Source organism: Cervus elaphus, chromosome 5 (assembly GCF_910594005.1).
Source record: "Cervus elaphus chromosome 5, mCerEla1.1, whole genome shotgun sequence".
Taxonomy (NCBI): Eukaryota; Metazoa; Chordata; class Mammalia; order Artiodactyla; family Cervidae; genus Cervus; species Cervus elaphus.
In genome coordinates this window covers 99,720,413-99,746,118 of record NC_057819.1, presented here as the reverse complement: position 1 = coordinate 99,746,118, position 25,706 = coordinate 99,720,413, and the positions used below count along the sequence as shown (strand labels likewise).

The 25,706-nt window shown below is 53.4% G+C and overlaps 2 protein-coding genes across 10 annotated transcripts; one reads left to right on the top strand and one right to left on the bottom strand.

The window, feature by feature from the left end:
* Positions 1-155: 155 nt before the first annotated feature.
* Positions 156-15,940, top strand: ZBTB4 (zinc finger and BTB domain containing 4). 8 transcript variants are annotated; one of them, XM_043903692.1, is made up of 5 exons: positions 161-318; positions 3,279-3,412; positions 9,131-9,200; positions 9,609-10,699; positions 11,374-15,940. In XM_043903692.1, the coding sequence occupies exons 4-5, from the start codon at positions 9,618-9,620 to the stop codon at positions 13,331-13,333; spliced, it is 3,042 nt and encodes a 1,013-aa protein (XP_043759627.1). In that variant the 5' UTR covers positions 161-318; positions 3,279-3,412; positions 9,131-9,200; positions 9,609-9,617; the 3' UTR covers positions 13,334-15,940. The 8 variants fall into 8 exon arrangements, with proteins under 8 accessions (XP_043759623.1, XP_043759627.1, XP_043759624.1 ...); XM_043903689.1 differs by lacking the exon at positions 3,279-3,412 and adding an exon at positions 8,011-8,065 and having other exon boundaries at positions 162-318; XM_043903691.1 differs by lacking the exon at positions 3,279-3,412 and adding an exon at positions 8,011-8,071 and having other exon boundaries at positions 162-318.
* Positions 15,941-16,573: 633 nt separating this feature from the next.
* On the bottom strand, positions 16,574-25,667 carry CHRNB1 (cholinergic receptor nicotinic beta 1 subunit). Of its 2 annotated transcripts, none has more exons than XM_043903696.1 (11): positions 25,507-25,667; positions 25,339-25,421; positions 24,460-24,504; positions 23,859-23,968; positions 23,647-23,755; positions 23,151-23,298; positions 22,488-22,697; positions 19,446-19,669; positions 18,787-18,968; positions 18,289-18,436; positions 16,574-17,671 (listed from the first exon to the last, which is right to left on the bottom strand). In XM_043903696.1, exons 1-11 carry the CDS (start codon positions 25,565-25,567, stop codon positions 17,531-17,533), a joined length of 1,461 nt encoding a protein of 486 aa, XP_043759631.1. In that variant the 5' UTR covers positions 25,568-25,667; the 3' UTR covers positions 16,574-17,530. The 2 variants fall into 2 exon arrangements, with proteins under 2 accessions (XP_043759631.1, XP_043759630.1); XM_043903695.1 differs by having other exon boundaries at positions 25,282-25,421; positions 25,507-25,666.
* Between the last annotated feature and the right edge of the window lie 39 nt (positions 25,668-25,706).

Below are 25,706 nucleotides of genomic sequence, written 5' to 3'. Positions count from 1 at the left end.
TCGGGCGCGCTGGCGCCCCAAGCCCGAGCCAGGAGCCTGGTGTCTGTGCCGGCTGCGCTGCGCCGGCCTCCTCTCAGCGGCAGCGGCGGCGGCGCTGGGGGGGTACTGTTTCCGGGGGTGGGGGTGGGGGTAGGACCGGGGCGGGGGGAGCCGATGATGTCAGCGGCGGCGGCGGCGGCGGGGACGGGCCGGGGCCGGGCGCTGGGGGGGGGCCGGGGCCGGAGCCGGAGCCGGAGCTGGAGGCGGGCGAAACCGGAGCGGCCGGGGGCGGCCACGGTGATGAGCCGGGCCTGGCAGACACGGCGCCATCGCAGTCAGGTGGGCCCCAGGGCGAACCGGGCAGGGCCAGGGCGGACCGGAGCCAACAGCCGGGCCCCCTCCCCGCTGCCCGGTGCCGCGGGGGCCCGGGCCGCGCCCCGAGCCGCGACCGCTCCCCTTTGGGGTTGACCTGGGGGCTCAGGGGTCGGGGGCTGAGTCTGGCCCCGCCTCCAGGCGCGCACGGCGCTGGGGGGCGACTAAGGGGGCCCGGGTACGGCGTCGGACTCGGCGGCGGTCGGGGCGGGGGAGGCGGGTGGGTGCGATCGCCTGGGGCCTTGTAAAGGGCCGCGCTCACTCCCCACTTGAAGGGTTAATTCTGCAGCCCGGTGTCCCCCTCCCCCCGTGGGGCAGGTTGGGGGTGGGGTGGGGCTGGTGTGAGCCTGGGCCGGCGCTGCAAGCTGCTGGGAGGGCGATGGCGTAGGAGCCAGGCAGCAGGGGGGGGGAGGGGTGGGCCGCCGAGCGCCCCAGAGTTGGGGTGTGCGGGGTGCGCAAGGCGAACAGGGGCCCCGGAGCCGCTGCGCCGTCGGGGCAGGGTTGTGGCTGCGAGTCCTGGAGCTTGTGTGTCTCCTGCTGTGTTGTGGGGCAAGGTAAACCTCTCCTGATCACCACTGTTTGCTGGTCTGGTAGCCAGGGGTCCAGCAGGGCCCTCCCAGGCCATGGGGATACAAAGCCAGATGGAAGGGTATCCAGTGTTGTGAGGCAGAATGACAAGATGTGGCCCATGGCTCTGGGTGACAGGTTCGCATTTGAAGCTGCGCACAATACCTGCGGAGTTTGTTAGGTGTGGGGTTTTATGTATGTTTCATATCGGGGTGTGTTTTCTTGCACATATGTGCCTGTCTTGCACACATGAACTATTTGTGAACTGTTGTTTTCTGCAGAGCTGGTGAGGGGTAAGTGCTGTGGAGGGCACCCGAGTGCTGGCTGTGTGTGCTCAGTTGGAGGGGGCAGTTGTGTACCCTTGAGTCAGAAGGTGTTGGGTCCGGTCTGGTTTCTGCGGCCCTGCTGAGGTGTGGTCCAGTCTTGGCGAAGATGGCCTACTGGATGGGTTTGTGGGTCCGTGTGACGATCGGGTGGCATGGAGGGGGGGGGTGTATATCTAGAACTCGGGTCCTGCAGGCCCCGTGGGAAGTGAGAACCCCCGGGGTGTGTCTCAGGTACCCGTGGGGCAGCTGGTACTGGTGCCTGGGGTTCTGGGTGGAATGTGCAGGTTGTGTTTATGGGATCACGGGCAGCCGAGTGAGGGGAAGGTTGTGTGTTTGCAACATTCCCCACGGGATTCTTTTGTGACGTTGTTTGTGGGAGCCTTTCGTGCTGTCGGGCCGGGAGGCAAGCTGGTCAGAAAACACTTGTGGGGAGGGAGGTGGCGTGACAAGGGCAATGTGGGCCTCAGACTCCGGAGATCACCCGCGAGCTGTGTGTGCGTGCCTGCTCCTGCGTGTTGAAGTGGCTGTGTGGGGCCGCTCCGGGTATGTGTTATGAAGAAGGCGGGGAGATAAATATGGGGCAGAGCAAGGGCAGCAGGCGGGAGGCCTGGGTGTTGTCGGGTGGCCCGGCTAGTCCATGCAGGGTCTGCGTGCTTGCCCCTCGCCGGCCCGCCCAGCGCGTCAGGGTCACCGGGAGGAGAGGCCTGGCGGCTGCAAGGAAACTGAGCTTGGACAGAGTGGCTCCTTGGCCATGTTTACGTAAAGGCCGGGTGTGACTCTTGTCACTGAAATGGAAAAAAGAAACACAAAGTTTTCAGTCTCCTCCTCCTGCTTCACCCTCTCTCTGTCCCCCTTGCTGGTATCTCTGCTTTTCCGTCTCTTCTGTGACGCACACTAGGCCACTCCTGCGACTGTGGAAGGGTCTGGAAACGGAATTTGCTCGCTAGGCAGATTCCTCAGAACAGGTTTTCCTCACCTTTGGGGCCCTGGCCCTTCTGCAGGGGTGTGTGTATGTGTGTCTGTGTGTTCCAAGTGTGCACACCCTGTGGTCTGTGCCTGGCCTGGCTGGGAGGGGGCATGTGCATGGGGGCTGGGTGGACGCTATGGCTAGGCCCCCTGCCCGGGGGCGTGCTGGCTGCTGTCTCAGGCCTGCACAACAGGTGCACCATGGCCTGGTGAAGGGGAAGGAGGCCTAGATGAGGAGGCCTAGAATTGAGGAGTTCAGGCCCTACCTGAACTTTCCCTAAAGTGACCCTCAGTTCCTCAGCTGTAAAATGGGGCTAATCACTTACCCTGTCCATCTTCCAACAGGGTTGTAGGTACGTAGCACATGGAAAACATACCTGGAAAGTAGCTACAGTTTGGGAACTATGCCTGTGCCAGCCACTGTCAGCCCTCTGCCAGCACTGAGCCCCTTCTTGGGGCTTGGTTAATAATAACAGCCGGAAACACTTATTGAACACTTACTGTGTACTAGGCACTGTTCTTAATGCTTTTACATATGATCACTCATTTAGTCTTCCCAATGCTGGATGAAAGTGGGAGTTGTAGTTACTTCCCTTTCTCAGATGAGACAGACGAGGTCCAGAGAAGTCATATGCCCAAAGCCATTTAGCTAGTAAGAGATAAACCTGGATTTGAACCCAGGCAATCTGACTCCAGATCCTGGGCTGTTATATGCTGTCCCCTGCTGCCCTTTGGAAGCTTGTGGTTGGCTTCTCCACGCATCCCCCTCCACATACACACACACACTTCTGCCCAATTTCTGCAGAACTTAACACCTGCAATAATTCATTTCAGAAGACTGGTATGTTTCAACAGTGATTCAGGGAGTCCCTGCCTGGGAGGGAGAACTTAGCATCCGCTGCTGGGTGCTGGCCACATGGGCACAAAATGTTGATGAAGTGGGTGAAGGAGAGATTATCCTTGTTCTGAGGGTCAGGGAGGACCAAGACAGAGGTGGCATTTGAGGTCAATTTCAACATTTTGGAGGTATTTGGAGAAGAGGCTGGGCAAAGTTTTTATTTCTGGCAGGAGAACCAGCACAGGCAGAGGCCTGGAGGTGTGGGAGTGCTGAGGCTGGAGAGCACACCGGAAGCTGGAGGGGAGATTCACTGCAGGCAAGAGGAGAGAGGAAGATGGGGACTGGACACCTGAATGCCCGGCTGGTGAATTTGAGCTTTATTCTGGAGTAGAGGCTAGAGAGGGGTTCAGAGCCCAGGAGTGACAACGCCTGAGCTCCTTCAGGGCTATTGATTCTCAGTGAGAAGAAGCCTGGGTAGTAGATGCTAAGACCGGAATCAGGGGACTAGCTGTGAGCCCTGGCCTTGAACCGTGAGACTGTTAACAAGGCCTTGAGCTAGTTTGGGGGCCAGAGGTAGGATAGAGGGAAAGCGTCCAGAGCCATTCCCAGGCTAGGCCGCCGATCTGACCAGACTCAGTGACAGCTAGACGTGGGGAGCAAGGGCGAGGGAGGAGTCAGACTTGACACAGTTAGCCTTTAGCATATGAGCTCCTGTGCGCGTGCGTGCGTGCGTGTGCGTGTGTGCGTGTGTGTGTGTGTGTGTGTGTGTGTGTGTGTGTATGTGTGTGATGGTTCTGGCAGCCTGCTAGCTGGCCCCAGCCCCCTTCAGGCAGGACCTGGTGGTGTGGCAGGAGGGGAGGGGAGGACCCAGCATCTGGGTTCACATGGGCCTGGATGTGAATTCTGACCCTGCTGTTCACAAGCTGTGTGACCTTGAGCAAGGTAAATCCTTCTATGAGCCTCAGTTTCCTCACTTGTAAAACTGGGATCATGTAAATGCCAACTTGGAGTGGCCGAGGAAACCGTTAAATGAGGCGACGCATGTAAAGCCCTAGGGCTAAAAAACATAGATAAATAAAAAATAAAGCCTTGGAGGTGCATTAGGCAAAACACGAGTGCCCCCGAAGCGGTCAAGTTACACTCGTCACCCCCAGCTCCTGGCCAACTCAGTCCTGGCCTGAGGATGGTGTCCTTCCTAAAGGTGGACACAGTTCAGGCAGGCTTTAAGAAAGCAGGTTCATGGAGAAGGAAATGGCAACCCACTCCAGTATTCTTGCCTGGAAAAGTCCATGGACAGAGGAGCCTGGCGGGCTGCAGTCCATGGGATTACGACTGAGCATGTGTGCACGAGGGTGGAGGGAGATGGGTTGGTAGCAATAAAGTGGTAGAACTGAAAAAAAAAAAAAAAAAGCAGGTTCATTCATTTACCCAGAATGTTTTGAATCCTCCCACCATGTATCAGGCACTGTTCTAAGTACTGGACGTAGCAGTGGACAAAGCAGACAAAAATCCATCCATCCCCTGGAGCTTGCCTTCTAGAGATGAAAGAGCAGTAGTCTTAGTAAATGCCAAGGAGGAAAATAAAGTAAGGGAGGGGAATAGGAAGCTTGGGGAGGTACAGGGCAGCCAGGGAGGGCCTTGGGGGAAGGTGACTTTTGAGTCAAAGCTGAAAGGAGGCGGGATAGCAGGGCGTGAGGCTGCCTGAGGAGAGAATGTTCCAGGCACAGGGAACAGCCGGAGGTGGAGTGTATCTGGTGGCGGTGCTCACATCCCCACCTCAGTCACACCTCTAAGATCACACAGCCAGTTAAGAGTAGAGAAACGGTAAAAACAAATAAAAAAACTAAAACCACAGAGCCATCAGACCTACCATGAAGCCTGATTTCTGCCCCTTTTCTTCACCACTTCCCCCCACCATTTTCCGGGACTGAGTTCCAAGGTGATAATAAGAGCTAGCACTTCCTGAGCATCTGCTGCGTGGCCAGCACTCTTCTAGGTACAGCTGGTCATCAGCTTGTTTATTCTTTACAGCCCTACATAGTGGGCGCACTTCATTATCTCCAGCTTGTAGACAAGGAAACCGACATACAGAGAGGTGAAGTAATTTGCCCAGGGTCCCATAACCAGTGTCTGCTCCACCTCCTATAACCCTGGCAGGGCAGCAGCCAGAGGTGGGGCAGTTGAACTCAGGAGAGCCAGATTCAGACCCCGTTTGGTTAGTAGAGAGACCAGGGACAAATTACCCCACCACTACATTCTCTCTGCCTGCAAGTGTGGCGTCTAGAGTATTTAAAGCCTCGGCTTCCTCATCTGTACAATGGGGTTGACACTAGCCCCTGCCTCCCTGTAGTCCTTTTGAGTGCTGAAATGAGATGATGTAGATAAAATGCTTAGCGCCAGATTTGACATATAATGTTTATCTCCTCAACGGCAGCTCCAAGTATTATGACGATGATGGTTCTAGGTGATCTCCAAGGGCCAGGACAGCCTTGGACCTCTGTGGTTCTGAAAAGCCTGGATAGGCCTTGTCCAGATATCTTGGCAGTCAGCACACAGCCACGCCTTGGTAGGTACCAAGCCCATATGGTTGTGCAGGTGGGCAGGCCTGGCCAAAGGGTGAGTAGGGGCTGGAATCAAACCTTTTCTTTGCTTACCTGTGCAGAGCTGCTACCTCGAAGAGGCCTTTCCTCTATTTTTTCCCCTTCCTCTAATTTTCACAAAGATCCTAGATGGCCTGGTGGGGAGCCCTCGTGGGTGCTATTTCAAGAAAAACAGAACTGTTACCCTATACACGCTACTCTGTGTGAGTGCATCACAACACTTCTGACATCAAATGTGTGAAGTTTCTTCCCCCACACTGGCCAATTCTCTGACACTAGCTGTGTGTCCTACACTTCAATTTTGATACTATCTGCCTGGAGATAGCATCAGATTCCACAGGTTAAGGGCTCAGTCCCACAAGACTGCCCCCAATTCAGATACCAGTTTGCAAGCCCAGACCTCCTGTACTGCTTTTTTTTTTTTTAAAACAGCTTTTTAAACTTTTTATTTACTTTTTTTTGGCCACACCACGCTGTGTGTGGGATCTTAGTTTCCAGGCCAGGGATTGAACCCATGTCCTCTGCAGTGGAAGCTCAGAGTCCTAACCACTGGACCACCAGGGAATTCCCCAAACCTCCTGTACTTCTGACTGACCAGCAAGAATCAGGCTTTCTCACGACCCGCCTCCTCAGATTTGATAATTTGCTAGGATGGCTTATAGAACTGAGGAAAATACTTGTGTTTATTGGTTTATCATATACTAAAGGATATAATAGCCAGATGAAGAGGTCTGGAAGGGTCCTGAGTGCAGGAGCTTCCGTCTCCACAGAGCTGAGCTGTGCCACCCTCTCACCATGGAGATGTGTTTAGGTCCTGGAAGCTCTCAGAACCCCATAGTTTAGGGGTTTTTAAGGAGGCCTCATCACATAGGCATGATCAATTATTAACTCAGTCTCCCGACCCTTTCCTCTCCCCAGAGGCAGTGGGGGCTGGGGCTGAAAGTTCCAAACTTCTCATCATGGCTTGGCCTTTCCGGTGACCAGCCCCCATCCAGGACCCCACAGAGAGTCACCTCTTTAGAACAAGAGACACTCCTGTCACCCAGGAAATTCCAAGGGGTTTAGTTTAGGAGCTTGATGTTAGGAACTGGGGTCAAATGTTAGAATAAGATGCCCCTAGCACCTCTATCTGGAGAAGGAAATGGCAGTCTAGTATCCTTGCCTGGAAAATCCCATGAACAGAGGAGCCTGGCTGGCTACAGTTCACGGGGTCACAAAGAGTCAGACTTGACTGAGCAACTAAACAGCAGCACTCCTATCACTTGGGAAATTACAAGAGTTTTAGGAGCTCTGTGTCGAGAATGGGGACAAAGGGGACTTCCTGGCGGTCCAGTGACTAAGATTTCACACTCAATGCAAGGGACCCAGGTTTGATCCCTGGTCAGGGAACTAGATCCCACAAGCTGCACCTAAAAGATTCCAAATGTCGCAACTAAGACCCAGGAAAGCCAAATATATATTTTTTTAAATAAAAAGAATGGAGACCAGGACCAAATATATTATACCTGACCCTTGAACAATGCAGGGGTTAGGGGCAGGGACACTCTACCCAGTGGAAAATCTAAGTATAGCCTTACAGTCAACCATCCATATCCAGGGTTCTTCTACGTGCTCAGATTCAACCAACCTCAGATCTTATAGTATTGTAGTATTTACTGTTGAAAAAAAATCCACATAGAAGTGGACCTACGCAGTTCAAACCCGTATTGTTCAAGGGTCAACTTAATTTCTTATTATATCACAGTATCACAGCGGTAAACATGTCCTTCATCCTGATGTGGTATAATCAAGAATGAAGGCTTTGGAGCCAAACAGATCCCAGCCCTGCGACTGACTGATCATATATCTCTAGTTGCGGCAGACAGGGGTACTCTTCCTTGTGGTGCACGGGCTTCTCATTGCGGTGGCTTCTCTTGTAGAGCACGGGCTCTAGGGTGTTTGGGCTTAATTTCTCCTTTGCTTGTGAGGTCTTCCCAAACTAGAGATGGAACCTGTGTCCCCTGCGTTGGCAGGCGGATTCTCATCCACTGCCCCACCAGGGAAGTCCCTGCCTGTCACTTAAAGTGAAGCTAACTGCTAAATTTTAGGGTCGTGATGAGGAGCAAATGAGGTAATGCCAGTGAAGCACTGACTCGTGGGGGTCCCTGTTGGCTGATGGTTGTCACAGAAGGGAGGAGACCTTGTTCTCTTTTCCCATTTTGCAAACAGACATGAACGCCAGCCCAGGAATCCTTCCCCTGGATTCCTGACCCACCTGCAGTTCATCAACTGACGGGGTAGCACTTGACCTACGTGTGTGCCTGGCACTCAGGGCTGTTAGAAACTTTGATTCTCATCCCTGTGTACCTTCTTTCTCCTCCAGGAGAGGACTGAGGGCCGCCTTTTGGCTGAAGAGAGAAGGCCTCTTAGTCCAGACAGTATGAGTAATAAATAGGAAGAGAGCATTTTGGGGGGGTAGGGTGGGAGTTGCATGAGGAACTCCTGACGCAGGACACCTCGGAGGTCATGTGTGACCCCAGGAGTGGGGAAGGGGAGGGCCCCGAGGCTTTGCGGAGGGTGGACAAGAGGGGCCGAGAGCTCTGCCCACAGGTCAGCAGGCCTGGCTCTGCGAACAGGCCCCACCTCTTATGACCAGCTCTGGGTGTCTTTGGCTAAGTTACTCTATGGCTCTGGAACTGAGATCTTCAACTGAAAATTGAGCCCCAAGGCTGAGGCTGTGAGTTGCCTTGCGGGCAGTGACTGCCATGGCTCACATTTGGTTTACCTGCTATTCCTTTTGGATGAGCCTCCCAGCAAGAGGTGAGGTAGGGGTTGCGCTCCCTGCCCCACCCCCACTTTTTTTTTAAGCCAAAGGCCCAAAGCCACCATCTCTCAGAGTAAGGAGGGGGACCCAAGCTTCCTCACTTCCAGTCTGGTGGCCTTCCCAGAGATTGGAGCAAGCTGGCATGTGTGCTTGAGACGGTGGTCTTCAGTGGTCTCCTGGCACCTAGAAACCCTCTCTGAGATTTATGTGATGAAGTCCTCTGCTAATTTGAATATCTAGCAGCTTGGTCCAATGAAAAAGCTCAAATCTATTTTGATATGTAAATGAGACTATTATAATCAAAGACAACATGCAAATCTTTTATTTCCTTTGAGTCCCAAATATTGGGCTCAAGGGACTTGAGACTGATCCAGCAGGCTTCCCTGGACCTACAGGATTGAACCGATGTCGCTGGATTGTTTTGAGGCAAATTGGGAATATGCAAATTATCTTATTCCTGTACTTCTGGGGGCCAGCAGAACAGGCTTTGCAATAATCTGTGACATCCTAGGTCCGATTAGAGGCCACTGAGCAAGTAACCTGATGGGTTCCCACGAGGGTCAGGGTCTCTAGAGCTGCCCAGGCCCCTCTGGCCCTGCATGCGGCACCACTCCCCACCTCTTGGGTCAGCCTCCAGCCTAGTTCCCTTCCCGAGGACGCAGTGTCTGTTTCTCCACAGAGGGAAGAGGCGCAGCAGAAGGGACTCGCTGAGCCACCTCCGCTCCACTCCATGTTGGCTGTGCTCTCAGGTGAGACGGGCGAGAGGTCTGCTGCGAGGGAGACTGGGCCTGAGGCTGCAGGCGAGCAAAGCAGCCATGTCCTCCAGGCTGAGGAGGCCTGGGAAATGGCCATCAGCTGTGAGGGCTCCCTCCCCCTCCCAGTGGGAGAGAGGTGTCCATTGCTCCCCCCCATTAGTCTGTGACTTGGAAGTCTTGACCCCTGACCTTCATTAAGACCTGAGGACTCCCTGGCCTCTTTCAGCCCCAGATGTCTCACAGAGGGGTGTTGGATGCTGGCTTCCATGATCAGAAGTCAGTCAGCCTTCTACCAGCCTCTGGCCAACAGCCTCCAACCACTGCTCAGCTCGCCTCTGACTTGAAAGTCCCCCACCCTCCGCCCAGCCTCTGAGACCCTCCCCTGGCCTCTTCTCCATCTAGGCTGGCGCCATGCCACCCCCAGCAGAGGTGACAGACCCGTCCCATGCCCCCGCCGTTCTGCGCCAGCTCAATGAACAGCGGCTTCGTGGCCTCTTCTGTGACGTCACCCTCATAGCCGGAGACACCAAGTTCCCCGCTCACCGCAGTGTCCTGGCTGCTTCTAGTCCCTTCTTCAGAGAGGCCCTGCTGGCCTCAGCGCCACTGCCCCTCCCACCCATCCCTGGGGGCTCAGCCCCCAACCCCACCACCACCACAGCGGCCTCCTCCTCCTCCTCCTCCTCCTCTACCTCCTCCTCCTCCTCCTCCTCCTCTTCCTCCTCTTCCTCCTCCTCTCCCTCTCCAGCCTCACCTTCAGCTTCATCCCCACCTCGGGTCCTGGAGCTGCCAGGGGTCCCAGCAGCTGCCTTTTCTGATGTCCTCAATTTCATCTACAGTGCCCGGCTGGCACTGCCTGGTGGTGGAGGGGACGGGGCAGCTGTGGCAGAGATCGGCGCTCTGGGACGGCGTCTGGGCATCTCCCGCCTGCAGGGCCTGGGGGAGGGGGGTGATGCCTGGGTGCCTCCTGCTCCAGTTCCCATGGCCACCTCACAGCCTGAGGAGGACAGCTTTGGGCCTGGGCCTAGGCCAGCCGGGGAGTGGGAGGGGGACAGGGCTGAGGCCCAGGGCCCTGACTCACAGCCTGCCTTGTCCCGGCGGCCCCTCCCCTGCCCCCGATGTGGGAAAAGCTTCATCCATCCCAAGCGGCTGCAGACCCATGAGGCCCAGTGCCGGAGGGAGGCCAGCGCTCGGGGGTCTGCAGGGCTGGGAGCAAGGGGTTCTGTCCCCAGTGGCCCTGCAGGAGTGGACGCCTCGGCCCTGCCCCCAGCGGTAGGCTTTCGAGGTGGTCCTGAGCATGTGGTGAAGGTGGTGGGCGGCCACGTGCTTTATGTGTGCGCGGCCTGTGAGCGTTCCTACGTGACCCTGTCCAGCCTAAAGCGGCACAGCAACGTACACTCATGGCGGAGAAAGTACCCCTGCCGCTACTGCGAGAAGGTGTTCGCACTGGCTGAGTACCGAACCAAACACGAGGTGTGGCACACGGGGGAGCGCAGGTGAGTGCCCTGGACGGCCGGGGACTGGGGTGGATGGGGGTGGAGAGGTCACATGGGACCTAGTCCACTCAGGGACCACATGGACAAGGGAGGGAATGGACAGAGCATGGGGCCCAGAAAGCCATTTTTCAGATGCCTGCTCACCCACTGGGCCCTGTTCATCTGCTTTCTGTCACTCACCCTTCTGCCTCCCTCCAGCCCTGTTTCCTCCCACTGATGTTTATTTCTTAGCACCGCCAGGTGTCACGTCCTGGCTTGGTGATGTGGAAAAGGCCAAGGAGGAAACAGAAAGCTGCCTCATGGGGCAGGACAGTAGGAAGCACAGGCATGTCCATCTACAGTTCTAATGTACCCCTGTTGATAAGATACTTCCCCGTCTGTCAGGTGAGCTTCAGAAGGCGGCTTTGAGAGTTAGGCAAGGTACATGATTATTCCCAGTTCACAGATGGAACAGCTGAGGCCTGGCATTGCACAGCCAGTGGGGGACACTGAACTAGGACTGGTGTCCCTTCTGAGGCTGGCGGGGTGAGACAAGCAGCATGAGAGAAAGGTGAGCAGATGGCCGGGGCAGTTCAAGGTCTGAGCGGAGACAGGAGAGAAAATGGGAACCTAAGGCCCTAGCCTCAGGGCCCCTGACTCAACTGGCTCTGTCCCTGCCCTGTTCCCTGGCCCAGGTACCAGTGCATCTTCTGCTGGGAGACCTTTGTCACTTACTATAACCTGAAGACCCACCAGCGAGCCTTCCACGGCATTAGCCCGAGCCTCCTGGCCAGTGAGAAGACGCCCAATGGAGGCTATAAGCCCAAGCTCAATACCCTCAAGCTGTACCGCCTGCTCCCCATGCGGGCGGCCAAGCGGCCCTACAAGACCTACAGCCAGGGAGCCCCCGAGGCTCCCCTCTCTCCAAGCCTCAACACACCGGCCCCTGTGGCGATGCCAGCCAGCTCACCACCCGGACCCCCACCTGCCCCAGAGCCTGGCCCCCCACCATCTGTCATCACTTTTGCCCACCCAGCTCCCTCAGTCATTGTACATGGGGGCAGCAGCAGTGGTGGAGCAGGGAGTGGGCCGGCCAGCACAGGGGGGGCCCAAGCTGCCTCAGTCATTACTTACACTGCTCCCCCAAGGCCCCCCAAAAAACGTGAGTACCCACCTCCTCCCCCCGAACCTGCAGCCGCACCAACCAGCCCAGCCACAGCAGGCAGCCCAGCCACAGCCGCAGGGCCTGCCACAGCCACGGAGGAGGCCAAGGGCCGGAACCCACGGGCCACGAGGACTCTGACCTACACGGCCAAGCCAGCTGGCGGGATTGGCGGGGGCGCGGGTCCTCCTGCAGGGCCTGGCCGGGGCCCCTCTCAGCTCCAGGCTCCACCGCCACTGTGTCAGATCACTGTGAGAATCGGTGAGGAGGCGATTGTCAAGCGCCGCATCTCAGAAACAGACCTGCGTCCCGGGGAGCTGAGCGGCGAGGAGATGGAGGAGAGCGAGGAGGAGGAGGAGGAGGACGAGGAGGAGGATGAGGAAGAGGAGGAGGAGGGGCAGGGGGAGTCCAAGGCTGGCGGAGAGGACCAGCTCTGGAGGCCCTACTACTCCTACAAGCCCAAGCGCAAGGCCGGCGCCGCGGCCCCGGCTAGCAGCGGGGGCAGCGGGATGCCCAGAAGCCGCCGGCCGCCTCGCTGGAGACAGAAGCTGGAACGGAGGAGCTGGGAGGAGACCCCAGCAGCCGAGGGCCCCACGGGGCGTGCCCGTGGCGAGAGGAGACACCGCTGCGAGGACTGTGCCCAGACATTCGCCAGCCTGAGGAAGCTGCGCAAGCACCAGGAAGCCCACAGCGGGGGCCCCCACAGCTCCCGGTCTGGACGGAAGCCCTCCACCCGCCTCACCTGCCCTCACTGCGCCAAGGTGTGCAAGACGGCTGCTGCCCTGAGCCGCCACGGGCAGAGGCACGCTGCCGAGCGACCCGGGGGCACCCCCACGCCTGTCATCGCCTACTCCAAGGGCAGCGCTGGCGCCAGAGCCGGGGAGGTCAAGGAGGAGGCCCCCCAAGAGATGCAGGTCTCCTCATCCAGCGGGGAGGCAGGTGGTGGAGGCGGGAGTGCCCCTGCCGAGGAAGCTTCTGAGCCCGCCTCGCTCCAGGACCCCGTCATCTCGGGAGGGGAGGAGCCCTCCGTGGGGGCAGGAGGGGCCACCTATGCATACCCACCTGTGCAGGAATTTCCACTGGCTCTGATTGGGAGCGGCCGGGAATCAGGCAGTGGCAGGGGAAAAGGTGGGAGTGAGGGGCCAGGCGGGGCTGGCGGGGGAGACCGGATGGAGGCGATGGGGGCTGCCAAAGTCACCTTCTACCCTGAGCCCTACCCACTCGTCTATGGCCCCCAGCTCCTTGCCGCCTACCCTTACAACTTCAGCAACTTGGCCGCTCTCCCGGTCGCTCTTAACATGGTCCTACCTGATGAGAAGGGTGGGGGGGCCCTTCCCTTCCTACCAGGGGTCTTTGGCTACACAGTCAATCCTCAAGCAGCAGCCCCTACCCCCCCAACCCCACCACCCCCAACTCTTCCTCCACCGGTTGCCCCCAAGGGAGAAGGGGAGAGGGCAGGGGTTGAAAGAACCCAGAAGGGAGATGTGGGGTGAGCTCTGGACCCGGATCCCCCCTTTCACCAGATGCCACCCTCCCTGAACCCCCGCCACTACCAGCTCCCTGGCCTCCCTGCCCCTTGGGAGCCCCTCCACACTCCTGTGCAGGGACCTGGGGGCCTCTGGAGCTCAGGGGTCAGGCTGCTTTGTGTGAGATTGTAGTTTTCCCACCACCTGGGAAGGGGTCTTCGGTGGTTCCCCTCTCAGTTCTCCTCCAGGGAATGGCCTCCGTGAGGGGCAGGGCCAGCTCATCCCTCCTCCAGCCCTTGGGGCAACTGAGCAATATACTTCCATGAATCTCTACTCACGGCCCCCACCAGCTCTGAATGTCTAACCCGCCCCCTGAATCCTAAACCTAGGGGGAAACCATCTCTCTCCCCGAATGTTCCCCACTCTGCATCTTGAAGCTTTCTCTAAGCCCTTGCCCAGATGCTTCCTAGCACATTCCATCCTTTTGTGGCCCAGGGCCTGGACCAGACCATTGTGATACCCAACACTTACCCACCTGGGAGTGGGCTTCAGATGCCATTCTTCCCAAGGGTGGGTTTCTGTGTCCCTGTTCCCTTCACGTTGAGACGCCATGCCTTCCTTGGCTTCTACGCCTTTGGATCTTCCATATTCCTCCTCCTTACTCCAAGACTTTGGAGATGGCTCTCCCATCCTGGTCAAGGAGCAGGGTGGGAGGGAGGGCTACCTATCTGTTCCTTGGCTGAGTTCTTTCCCAGCCCAGGCAGCACCAATCTCGGCCCTGCTTTGACCCTCAAATCTAGTAAGCCCCAGACTCTTCCACGGCGAAAGAGGTGAGTGGATTGCACCTCTTCCTGCCTCTGCATATGGCCTCATCTGGGCTAAGCCAGATTTGGGGGCCAGGAAGGAGGAGCTCTATATAGGATGGGGAAGGAGTTCTACTTCCTCCTTGTTTTTTTTCCCGGTGGTTTCTCCCAAACTAGACCAAATAGCCAGAAAAATGATGGGGGTTGGATGGGTAGGTAAGCCCGAGATTTGCACACGACCTCCCATCCTTTCCTTAGCCCTCTTTCCCCTCTGTATCACTTCCCTCACCAATCACTCCAGATGGTTTTTGGGGAACCATCCTACTCCCCTGGTGGGCTTTGGGGTATCCCCACCAACTTTCCCTCCAAAATAGCACCTTACACCCCATCTTTGACTCAGTTTCCCACACCCAAAGATCCCAGCCTAGGGATGGGGTACAGGGACCTTGTAAGTCCCTAATCCCTAATTTGCACTAGTTAACCCTGGTCAGGGGTCCCTATGTTTCCTTCCAGTGGTGGAGTTGAAGAAATGTTCGCTCCTAATTCTGATAACTGGGCCTCCCCGCTCTGTGATTGAATGAACACTTCCCATCCACCCACCTTCCCCCGCCCAACACACACACACAAAGCTCACAAGGGGAGAGCCAGTTTGGGGGAGCAAATTTGATAAATGGGAATTAGAGGAGTGCAGTTTAAAAAGGGGGAAAGTTGCCGTCATCAAAATGGCAGTCCTTTTCCCAGCTACTGTTTTTGGGGCCAAGATGGCTGCCCTCTCAACTGATGCTGAAAGGGCAAGATCATGGCTTTTGGAGGGAGGTGGTTTGGCGGGAGGGACAGGAGCAGCCTCCTGCCTCCTCACACCCTCCCAGTAAACGGAAAGGGAGGTTTTCGACAGGCTCCCTGAATGTTAACCATGGAGGAGTGTCGCTCCTTCACTCCTCCTCCGTCTCTTTGCACTTTTCTTGGTCTTGGCCGCAGTCCGAGTGAAGAGTTTCCTACTGAATGTACTGAGTTCCAATTTTTAAGGGGGAGAAAAGTTTAAAACAGGGAAAAATGCAAAAAAAAAAAAAAAAATCACTAAAAAATTCCCACAAATCTTGTTTCTGGCACTTTAGAAAAACTGCGAAAAAAAAAAAAGTACATAATAAAGAATACATATATATATCTACACACAAATTATATATATAAATATATATATATATACACAGCGGAACCACAAGAGAGACTGAGGAAGGCCTTGGAGGCAGGGGGCGGGTGCAACGACAGTGCCCCTATATCCTTAACCTGCACTCCTCTGAGGCAGAAAGGCACAGGAGATGGAAGGGGTTGAGGGTGGACCAGGGAATTGAATTTCACAACAGGTCAAAATTCTAAAACCATGGACATTTGGGGAGAACTGAGACTGTAGACATTTATTTTGTTTTTGTTTTTTTAAATCTGATTTAGGAAAATATAGTTTCCAGAATTTGGTGGTTCTGGGCAACAAAGGAGATTGTGGCGAAATGGAGATTAAAATACATGTATCTGAGCTGGGGAACTTGAACCTTGTGAATTTCAGATGTTGGAAATTTGGGATTTTGCAATTTCGTCTTTTGAAAATTATGAAGTCTTGTCAGTTTGTGCCCTCTTTCCCCATGTTCCCTGGGAAGAAGGGTGACGGTGGAGTGGGAAGGCCACTGGTTCTGTGCCACAGCACGCAAGATATAGAATTCTACAGACTCTAGCTCTATATGTAGTGAGGACCCAGATTTAGAGAAACTGACCAATATTTATCTCCGCATTTGTGTGTGTGTCCAACTCTCTAGGCCAATAAACCAACAAGACAAACGAATCGTGCTCCACAGTGGGATGCCAGGTGCAATTATTGGCGTGGCTGGTGGGTCTGGCTGGACAGGGACATGCAAACCTCATCTCACAGGGATCCCTACGAGGTTAGCCCTGTTTTCCCTCTTTAGGATAAGAACTTCCAGCAACTGAGTAGGTGTGAGAGCCTGTTGACCCTGCAGTAATTGCTGCAGCCACTAGGCTCAAGCTGACTTTGCTCTGACCTCCAGGCAGAAACATTAACACAGTCCAGTTCACACAGCCTGCTGGGCACATGATCTTCATGTCCCAGAAGGGCCATGCCTCCAACCAGGTATAGCCTTTTCTCCAAACTGAAAGGAAACTGAGGCACAAAATGTGTGACGGCCATAAGTGACACTTTTCTTGTTCCACTCCTGGCCTCCCACGAGCTCAACTCCTCATCCCCTGTCCTTCCCCTGTATTTTGTCTAGTGTTACTCAGGGATGGGCAAGGTAAAGGAATGGTTAGGTGGGTGGGGGCTTTGAGGAATTCTGATACAAATACCTTGACCAGAGTGGGCAGCCACAAATCAGCTCTAGCAGGTTGCTGCCAACAGGGGAATCAGATCTGGTGTTACTGTAGACCTTAAAAAATTTTCAAGAGAAGCCAGAAATCCAAATTTCTCTGAAATATCCACATTTTTATTTATTTATTATTTTTTTACAGCTCAGAGTTTTATTCGGTCAACAAAGGATAGTACAGCCTTGAGGCGTGAAGGCAGGCCAACCCCAAAGGAGAGTCATTTTTTTTTTTTTTTTTTTACATTTTAGAAGTAGCAAACCAGATTTTAAATCTTGGCCAACAACATGGGCCAAACAAAACATATCAGTGTGTAACTCTGATGTATATTGTATAATGTTTTCTCTTCTTAAATGATGCTCAGTCTAGGGGGCAGATTCTAAATACTGTTAATATTAGCTTCATTTTACAGATGGGGAAATTGAGGCACAGAACAGTTTAGTAGCTTGTCCAAAGTTTGAGCACCAAAGCTGGAACTTGAAGTTTTAAAAGTGTGCTTTTTATCCTCATTACAAATGCATCTTTTTAGAAATAACCTTTTTTTTTTAATCCTAAAGATAATACATATTACAAAATATGATAAACTGCAGAAAGGCAAAAACAAAAAATGACCACTAGTCCCAACATGCAAACATCAGCACTACTACTTAGTGTATTTCCTCACAGAAAAAAAGTTTCCCTATTCATTCAACCAGAGGTACCTGCTATATAGGTTAGGATCTGTGCTAGGTGCCAGGGCTATTACAGTGAACAAGACAGAGTTCCTGCCCTAAGAAGGTATACAGTCTAGTTCTTGTTGTTTGTTTCATTCATTGCCAGCATAGGTGTTAACATCCAATGGAGCTTCCTCAAGAAGCTAAAGAGTAAATAGTGCATTTCAGGTGGGCCCAAGTCCCCCCAAATGCCTAGTCCCATTTAGGCTCCCTCCTTAGAAACGAAATGATGAGAGAACTGGACTCCTAGTGATGGAGTTAAGATGCAGAAAGGTATAGGGCTTGAGAGCACTGCCAAACTCTCATTTCACCTGGCCAAGGATCTGTCCACCCTCCTCCCAGCCTCAAGGAAAAGGGTCAGCAGGGGGCAAGTGGTATGTGGCGTCCAGAAAGATGACGAGGGTTCCAACGCTTGTGAAGATGATGAAGGTCCATAGGAAGAGGCGGTCCACTACCATGGCCACAAATTGCCAGTCCTCCTTCAGCTGGGGTTAGGCAGAGGAAACTGTTCCTGAGTCCAGACCCCCAGGAAAGGCTGACCCAAGGCCCTGTACCCCATCCAGGTCCTCCCACCACAGCTTTGAGACAAGGGCCGGCCTCAGAATAGCAGAGAGCCACCACAGGTGATGGATGTGAATCAAGAACAAGCAAGAAAGTAAAGACAGGACCAAGTGAGGCAAACTTCCACTCAGAAATAAAACTGAGGGACTTCCCTGCTGGCCAGTGGCTAGGACACCACGCTCCCAATGCAAGGGGCCCAGGTTCAAGCCCTGGTCAGGGAACTAAATCCCACATGCCACAACCAAAGATCCTATATGCCACAACTGCTGCTGCTGCTGCTAAGTCGCTTCAGCCGTGTCCGACTCTCTGCGACCCCATAGAAGGCAGCCCACCGGGCTCCCCCATCCCTGGGATTCTCCAGGCAAGAGTACTGGAGTGGGTTGCCATTGCCTTCTCCGATATGCCACAACTAAGACCCGACATAGCCAAATAAATAATTAAAAAAATAAAAATAAAACCGAGTGCTGGGGGCGGAGCCTGAGTTTGCGGGTGGAGCCAAGGCCACCCAGGCCTTGCCCTGGTCCACCCTCAGTGGACATACCGCGTCATGGTCCTCCTGTTCCTGCAGCTGTCGAGCGATGTAGCTGATCGAAGAAACGACCTCCCGAAGCTCAGGAGGGAGACCCACAGCCCGGTTTGGACCATCGATAAATCGCCGCAGGTCCGGAGCAGACAGTTCAGGCTGGAACCTGGAAGAGGCGGGACTGTTTGGCCACGCCCAAGGAGCAAAGACAGCCTGGGCGGGTGCTCTAGCCCCTGCCCCAATTCCCTCCTCCAACGCAAGTCCGGGTTTCAAAACCTGAGAGGGCCCCTCAGGTTCTCGCAGATGGCGTCGACCTGTCTAATCTGCGATTTTTTCTAACCTCTTTGGCTTTTTAGTTCCCACCTCTCCACAAAGTGGGCAACAGAAGGGATACTACAACTCCCATGATGCTCAACCACAACCTCCGGGAGCTTAGGCCGCCTGCCACCGCACAGTCTTCTGGGAATTGTAGTTGTCCCTCTCCCTTTTATGTGGGCGATGGAGAGTAGGTATTACCTGTTGGGTTTGGGGAAGAGAAAATCATTTGGTGGCTTGCGGATGAAATATTCATCTGTTCCCCGACCCCAGCCACTTCCTGGAGAATCCCTGAGAGCTATGGAAGGTGGCTCCAGCATCTGATCTCTCTCAGGTTTGGGCCTCTTCAGACCCAGGTACAGAGGGAGTTTGTGGATGAAGATCTGCAGATGAACAGGCGAGTTGGCGGGGGTTCTCAGGCCTTGAGACCAGAAGAGAAGTCGCAAACCACTTCCCTGGCACGTGCCCACTCCTGCCAAGCGTGCCTGAGTCCCACAGGGCCCAGTTCTTAAGTGGGTTAGGAGACATCCTGACTGGAAAGAAAAGTTCTAAGGGCTCCCACCCTGATAGTACCTAGCCCTTGGAATGCTTCCATGGGACCCACCCCACAAAGGGCAGTATTGATGAAGAGAGTCTGGAATCCAGGCAGAGTTAATAACGTGAGGATAAAATTAATTGTGCAAATTTCAACACCCAAAGACCCTGGCACTTGGACACTCTACCAGGAGTTGAAGTTGTAGTCTTTCTCAGGTCTGTGAAAGGGAAGGTTGAAGCTGATGGGAGAGAGGAGCAAAGCCTGGACAAAAATCCAAATACTAGGATTGAGAGTTAACACAGGTTGAAGGAGGAGGTCTTCTTACCTGACGAACCCAAAGGGGCATTTGGTGAGTGTGGGGTGAGCGATGGTGCAAGTTGAGGACCACAACACTAAGGATGACTGAGAAGGTGACGAGGACCATGGTAAACATGAGGTACTTGATAATGATGGGGACAGACAGGGAGGTCTCAGGTACTTTGTCTGCCAGCAGCAGCAGGAACACAGTGAGGGTCAACAGGGCAAAGATGGAGAGCCCCATCTTCTCTCCTTGGGGGACAGAAGGGAAGGTGGAAGAGTTAGGCTTTGCCAGAAGAAGATCTCCCTGGCATAATCAGTGACCATGTTTCCAGCCCACTCAGACAGGGTTTTGGAAGGGCCAACTGCAAGCAAATGACTCCTGCATTTAAACCTCCAACCTGGACTTATTCCCCTAAATTCCACGCTTGCCTTCTTAACCCCTCCATTTGGGTGTCCAACCAACATCTCAGACTTAACATGTCCAATACTTAATTCCCTCACTGCCAACTCTCCCCACAGTCTTCCACATTTCATAAATGACAACTCCATGTTTCCTGTGGCTCAAGCCAAATCCTTTGAGTCATTTTCTGCTCTTGTCCCTCTCATCCCATATCCAATCCATACCAAACCTTATTGGTACAAGTCACCATTACCTCAGGTCTGAGTTATTATAAAGGCCTCCTCTTTGCTTCATCCTTGCCCCCTGCTGACTGTTCTCAACAGAGCATCCAGATGGATCCCTTCAAGATGTAAATCAGATCATAACACTCCAGTAGCTTCCCATCTCCTTTAGAATAAAAGCCAAAGTCCTTACTGCAGCAAGGTCTTCCCATGAACTCTCTGACTTCATCTCCTGCTGTTTTCTCTCTTGCTAACTTGATTCAGTTACATTGGCTACTTCTTGAATATGCAAGGCATACTCCCACCTCAGGGTCTTCACATTCACTGTTAATTCCTCCTGGTAATTTCCTCCCTCAGATATCTACCATGGTCATTCTCTCAATTCCTTCAAGTTTTTGTTCTAATATTGATCAGATATTCCCTTTTTAGTGAGACATTCACTGACCAGCCTATTTTTAAATTGCAACCCCTGTGATAAACCATAATGAAAAGAATATGGAAAAGAATATGAAAAAGAATATACATATGTATAACTGAGTCACTTTGCTGTACAACAGAAATTAAACACAACATTGTAAATCAACTATACTTCAATAAAATTTTTTAAATAAATAAACAAATTGCATCCCATACTCCCATCCTCATCCTCCCCAAACCCTTCTCCTACTTCATTTTTCTTCTTAGGACTTGACCTCTTTTCTTCTTCTTCTTCTTTTTTTATATTTATTAATTTGGCTGCACTGGGTTTTGGTTGCAGCATGAAGGATCTTTGATCTTTGCTGTGGCATGTGGAAATTTTTAGTTGCACCATGAGGGATCTTTAGTTGTGGAATGCTAACTCTTAGTTGCAGCATGTGGGATCTAGTTCCCCAACCAAGTATCAAACCTGGGCCCCCTACACTGAGAGGTCAGAATCTTAGCTTCTGGACCACCAGGGAAGTCCCTTGACCTCTTCCACTATACTGTTTAATGGATTTATTTATTATGCTTAGACTGTCTCCTCCACTAGAATGTAAATTCCATGAGAGTATGGATTTTTGTCTCTTTTATTCACTGATGTATTCCCAGTGTCTTGCACATTACAGATGCTCAACAAATATTGTTGCATGAATTAATAGACAACCCCTGTAGCACAAACTATATAGCAAATTGAAGGATCTAAAAATATATAAGAATATGCCAGGTGGCTGGTTATTCCTGTGACATACAACAGGTACTGCAAACTTCAGGGAAGGTATTGAAATAAATAACATTTGTGGTCTGTTCTAGTTTAGTTCTATAATATTGGTTTCCAAGATTTGCCTTGCTCCAAGAAGAAGGAGAAGTTACATGTGAAAGTGTTTCTAGAGCTTCATCACTCTCCTTCCCTTAGACAGAGAGGACTGGATTCCAGAGAGAAGGAAAGCATGTGTTTTTTGTTTGTTTTGTTTTTGGGGCCACAGCAGTGAAAGCCCAGAATCTTAACCACTAGGCCACCAGAGAACTCCCGGGAAAAGCATGTTTTGAATACCAGAGTTTAGGACATCAGTCTCTGAATCAGACTGGTACTAACCAGGGTTAGAATAGTGACACCGCCTCTCTCTATATAAGGTCAGCTGAATGACAAACTCTCCTAGCCTCTTTATCCTCCTCTGTGAAACAGGAAGACAATTCAGCACCTACCTCACAGAGTTGTGAAGATTAGAATTGAGTTAATATATGAATCCCATGGACAGAGGAGCCTGGTGGGCTACAGTCCATAGGGTCGCAGAGTCAGACACAACTGAGGTGATTTTGCACGCACGCACACATGTAACATATTATTTGTATTATCTCATAGCAAGTGCTCAAAATGAGCAAATTACATACACTTACACAAAGTTTACAGAGTACCCTGCATAGTTCTCTTAACTCAGTTAATCCTCAAAATAGTCCTACGTGATAGGGACAGTGGGTGTCCTATTTCCAGATCAGGACACTAAGAGATTAAGGAAGTTGCCCAAGGTTACTCCGTTAGCACTTTGTGCCGTATCCCAGAGAACTGTTGGATATTATTTTCTAGGGAGATGGGAGGTTAAGGGACTAGCAGGCATCTGACAAGTGAGGGGACAGAGGATGCCAAGAATGGGAAAAAGGAAAGGAACAGTTATCTAAGCCTGGGAGCTTGCAGGTCAGAGGATTGGCAGTTCCAGGGATGAGATCCTAGGATTCTGAAGGGAAGAGTTCAGAAGTTACTGGATGCAGAGAAATGAGCAGCAGAGGGGAGATAGCACTTGAAGTTGGAGGGGAAACCTGAATGCAGATGCAAAGGCTCTTCTTGAAGGGAAAACCCGGGTAAGATTGCTGAAGCACAACTCCTAATGGCCTGAGTTGGCAGGAAAACCTTCTCTGTATTATGGGTGAAGAGGAAGAAGCTGAGCTATTGGTAAGTAAGAGAGCTGGGGCTCCTCCCCCCCCCGCCCCTTACCTGCATCCGGTGGCAGGTAGAAGACGAAGATGGCCAGGAGAGTGATGAGGATGCATGGGGCAATGACGTTGACCAGGTAAAATAGAGGCTTCCGGCGAATGATGAGGTAGAAGGTGACTTCTTCACGTTGTCCTTCCCCGCCTCCCCTAGGATCCACTGGAGGCTGGATTAGCCGAGAAGGCTTGTGGATAATCTCCCATTGGCCATTCTCTTGGTGGGGTGAGGGGGAAGAAGAGAGGTGACAGATATGGGACATGTCTTTGTTGGTGCCAGATACGGCTTCTTTTTCCTTTCTTTTTCTTTTGGCTGCTCCGTGCTGCTTGTGGGATCTTAGTTCCCCAGCCAGGGATTGAACCTGGGCCCTCAGCAGTGAAATCACAGAATCCTAACTACTAGACAGCCAGGGAATTCCCAGATATGGCTTTCTCCACCACATCCTAGAGCAGAGGAGACCGATGTAATAAAGAGCAATAAGGGGCTAGCTATAAACCCTGGGCTGGACAGCCCATCTCTATTTAAATGAGTCTCAATTTCCATACCCACAAAATATAGATAGCTATATCTATCTTGCTGACCTCACAGGAACTCGATGGAGTATGTTTATCAGCCTGTTAAAAACTGGAAATCATAAAGCCCATGGACGTGGGAGTCATGCCCACTCACCAATAAAGGTCCCTTCATGAATATACACTTCCTGCCGCTCCTGCCCCTCAGGACTCAAGCCAGTTTGCAGGCTGACCTCTGAGCTGTCATAGCTATAGGAACTGAACACCATGGTGCAGTTCTGCCAGTCAAAAGGGAAGTAGGTGACCTGGATGGAATGGAGAGTCACTAGAGCTGCCAGAGAGCTGGTTGGGGCTGGGGGAGTTGGGGAGGTCACAGGGCAGACAGGGGTCAGAGGATACGGCCTCTCAGGAGCTAGAGACCACCAAGGGAGATCACCTAGAAGTGGACTCATAGAGAAGTCAGAAGGTTGTTTAGGGAGGCCATGGACATTGGAGGAAGGGTTAAGGAAGACTGGAAGTCAATAAAAGTGGACAGAGAAGAGGAAACTCAACGGAGGGTAAGAGGGATGTGAAAGTCATGAGGATAATGGAGGAGTAGGTCTGAGGGAGGGTTTCTACGAGCGCTTTGAGCTTCCCAGGTGGAGCCGGGAGACCTGGATGCTGCAACTGCTGCGATAGATGCCCGGGGGCTGCCAGCGCACGGAGCCGTCGGAGGACACCACGACGTTGATGTCCAGAGCAACATCAAAATTTCCATCGTTACTGCAGGAAAAGAATAAAATCAACTCAGATCAGACCCCACCCTCCGGAGGCCGCGCCCCTCCGGAGGCCCTGCCCAGTCTCCCAGACTTTGGGAACATCCTACTTGTTTAGGAGCACCACGTCGGGTAGCCACACGGATCCCGCTGAGATGCGGAGTGAATCGATGCCCTCGTGCTCCTCAGGGTCCCAGCTGAGCCTGTAGTCAGTCCATTCCTAGGGAGGCAGAGGCTGAGGGGCCGTCTGGGGTTGGAGGCTGGGAGGAGCCTTGGGATGTGCGCAGGAAGCCCAGGCAGGGAATGCAAGGGAGGAGAGCCGCGAAGGCATGGGCTGTGGTTCTGGAGGCCTGGGCTCTGATTCCGGTTCAACGTGCACTCTTTGGGACCCCATCAACTAGTTTTCCTTCCCTCGCATCGGGCTCAGTTTTTCCATTTTGTAAAAACGAGGGGGTTGACGAGCTATTCTCTAAAACAGTGATTTTCGAACCGCAATTAGCGACCCTTTTAATGGGTCAGGAATCACATGAGTGGCCCCAAACCAGGGCTTAAATTCTTTTCTGAAGCTTCTGTTTCAGTTATAAATGTGTTTTCTGAGGTCATGATGCAAAAAAAAAAAAAAAAAAAAAATCTTATTGGGCAGGACATTCGAGGCAATTGTAAAGGCAGCGAGGTCGCCCGCCCTTTCCCACCCTGTGGGGGTCTCCGTACCAGGTCTAAGTAGACTTTTGTGCTCATCTCCTCATCCTTCTCGTTCTAGAAGGGAAAAGTTTTAAGGGTAGATATGATGTCTCAGAGGTTAAAGCGTCTGCCTGCAATGCGGGAGACCTGGGTTCGATCCCTGGGTCGGGAAGATCCCCTGGAGAAGGAAATGGCAACCCACTCCAGTATTCTTGCCTGGAGAATCCCATAGACAGAGGAGCCTGGTAGGCTACAGTCCATGAGTCGGACACGACTGAGCGACTTCACTCACTCACTCACGACGTAAGTGTAGAGAAATAAGGGGCTCGGTAGGTCAAACTTCCCCTGGAAACTCCCTTATTTTTCCGAGTCGCACCCTCTTGGGTTCAAGCCCCATCTCCTATAAGCTGCGTGGATTGAAACCCGGCTTCTATCTCGCAAATTTCCTGCGGTCCTTAAGGCCAGCCAATTTATTTACCAGTACCGACCGGGACCGGACTGAATCTCCATCTGCTGTTTATTAACTCTGTCCGGCATCAAGCTCCGCCCCAGCCTGTGACCCCGCCTCAAGACCCGCCCTCCGGCCGGTCCAGCGGCCCCCAGCTCCACTTCAAGATCCGCCCACAGGCCTATTCCTCGTCTTACCCTGCTCTACCCCGGCCAGTCCAGCAGCCACGCCCACAGCCTGTCCATTGGTCCGATTTCGACCCAACCTGCTCTAATACCCCGTCAGTCTCCTAGTCTGGCTTCGCCCCGGACCCCTCCCCCAGTGGTCCCTGGGTCCCGCTCTGCCTAAAGCCACGCCCCTAGTCGCCTAGTGGGCCGGACGCAACTCCCCGGGTGCGCCCTCACCAGGCTGATGAGTTGCGCCAGGGTGAGACCAATGCTGACCCAGACACGGTCTCCCACCTCCTGCGCCGGCCGCACCGTGCTATCATAGCCTGAGAAAAGTTTCTCGCGGAGTCGGCCCTCCGCCTCCGAGCCGCGGGCGCCTGGAGGAGGAAAGAACTGAGTGAAGCCTTGGTGCCCGGCCACGACCTCTGGCCCTGTCGCTGCCCCTTTGAGGCCCACACTTACCCGGGGCGAGCTGCGCCCCCAGCACCCCCAGCAGGAGCAGAAGCAGCGCCCCTGGTGTCATAGCCCGCCCGCGTCGCTCAGTGAGTCCGCTGGGTGAGTCGCCAGGACAGCCAGCGCAGGGGAAGTGACGAGGCGCCCAGGAATGTGCACCTGTTATTGGGGGGCAGCCGCCAGCCCACCCGCCCCGCCCCTGGGACTTG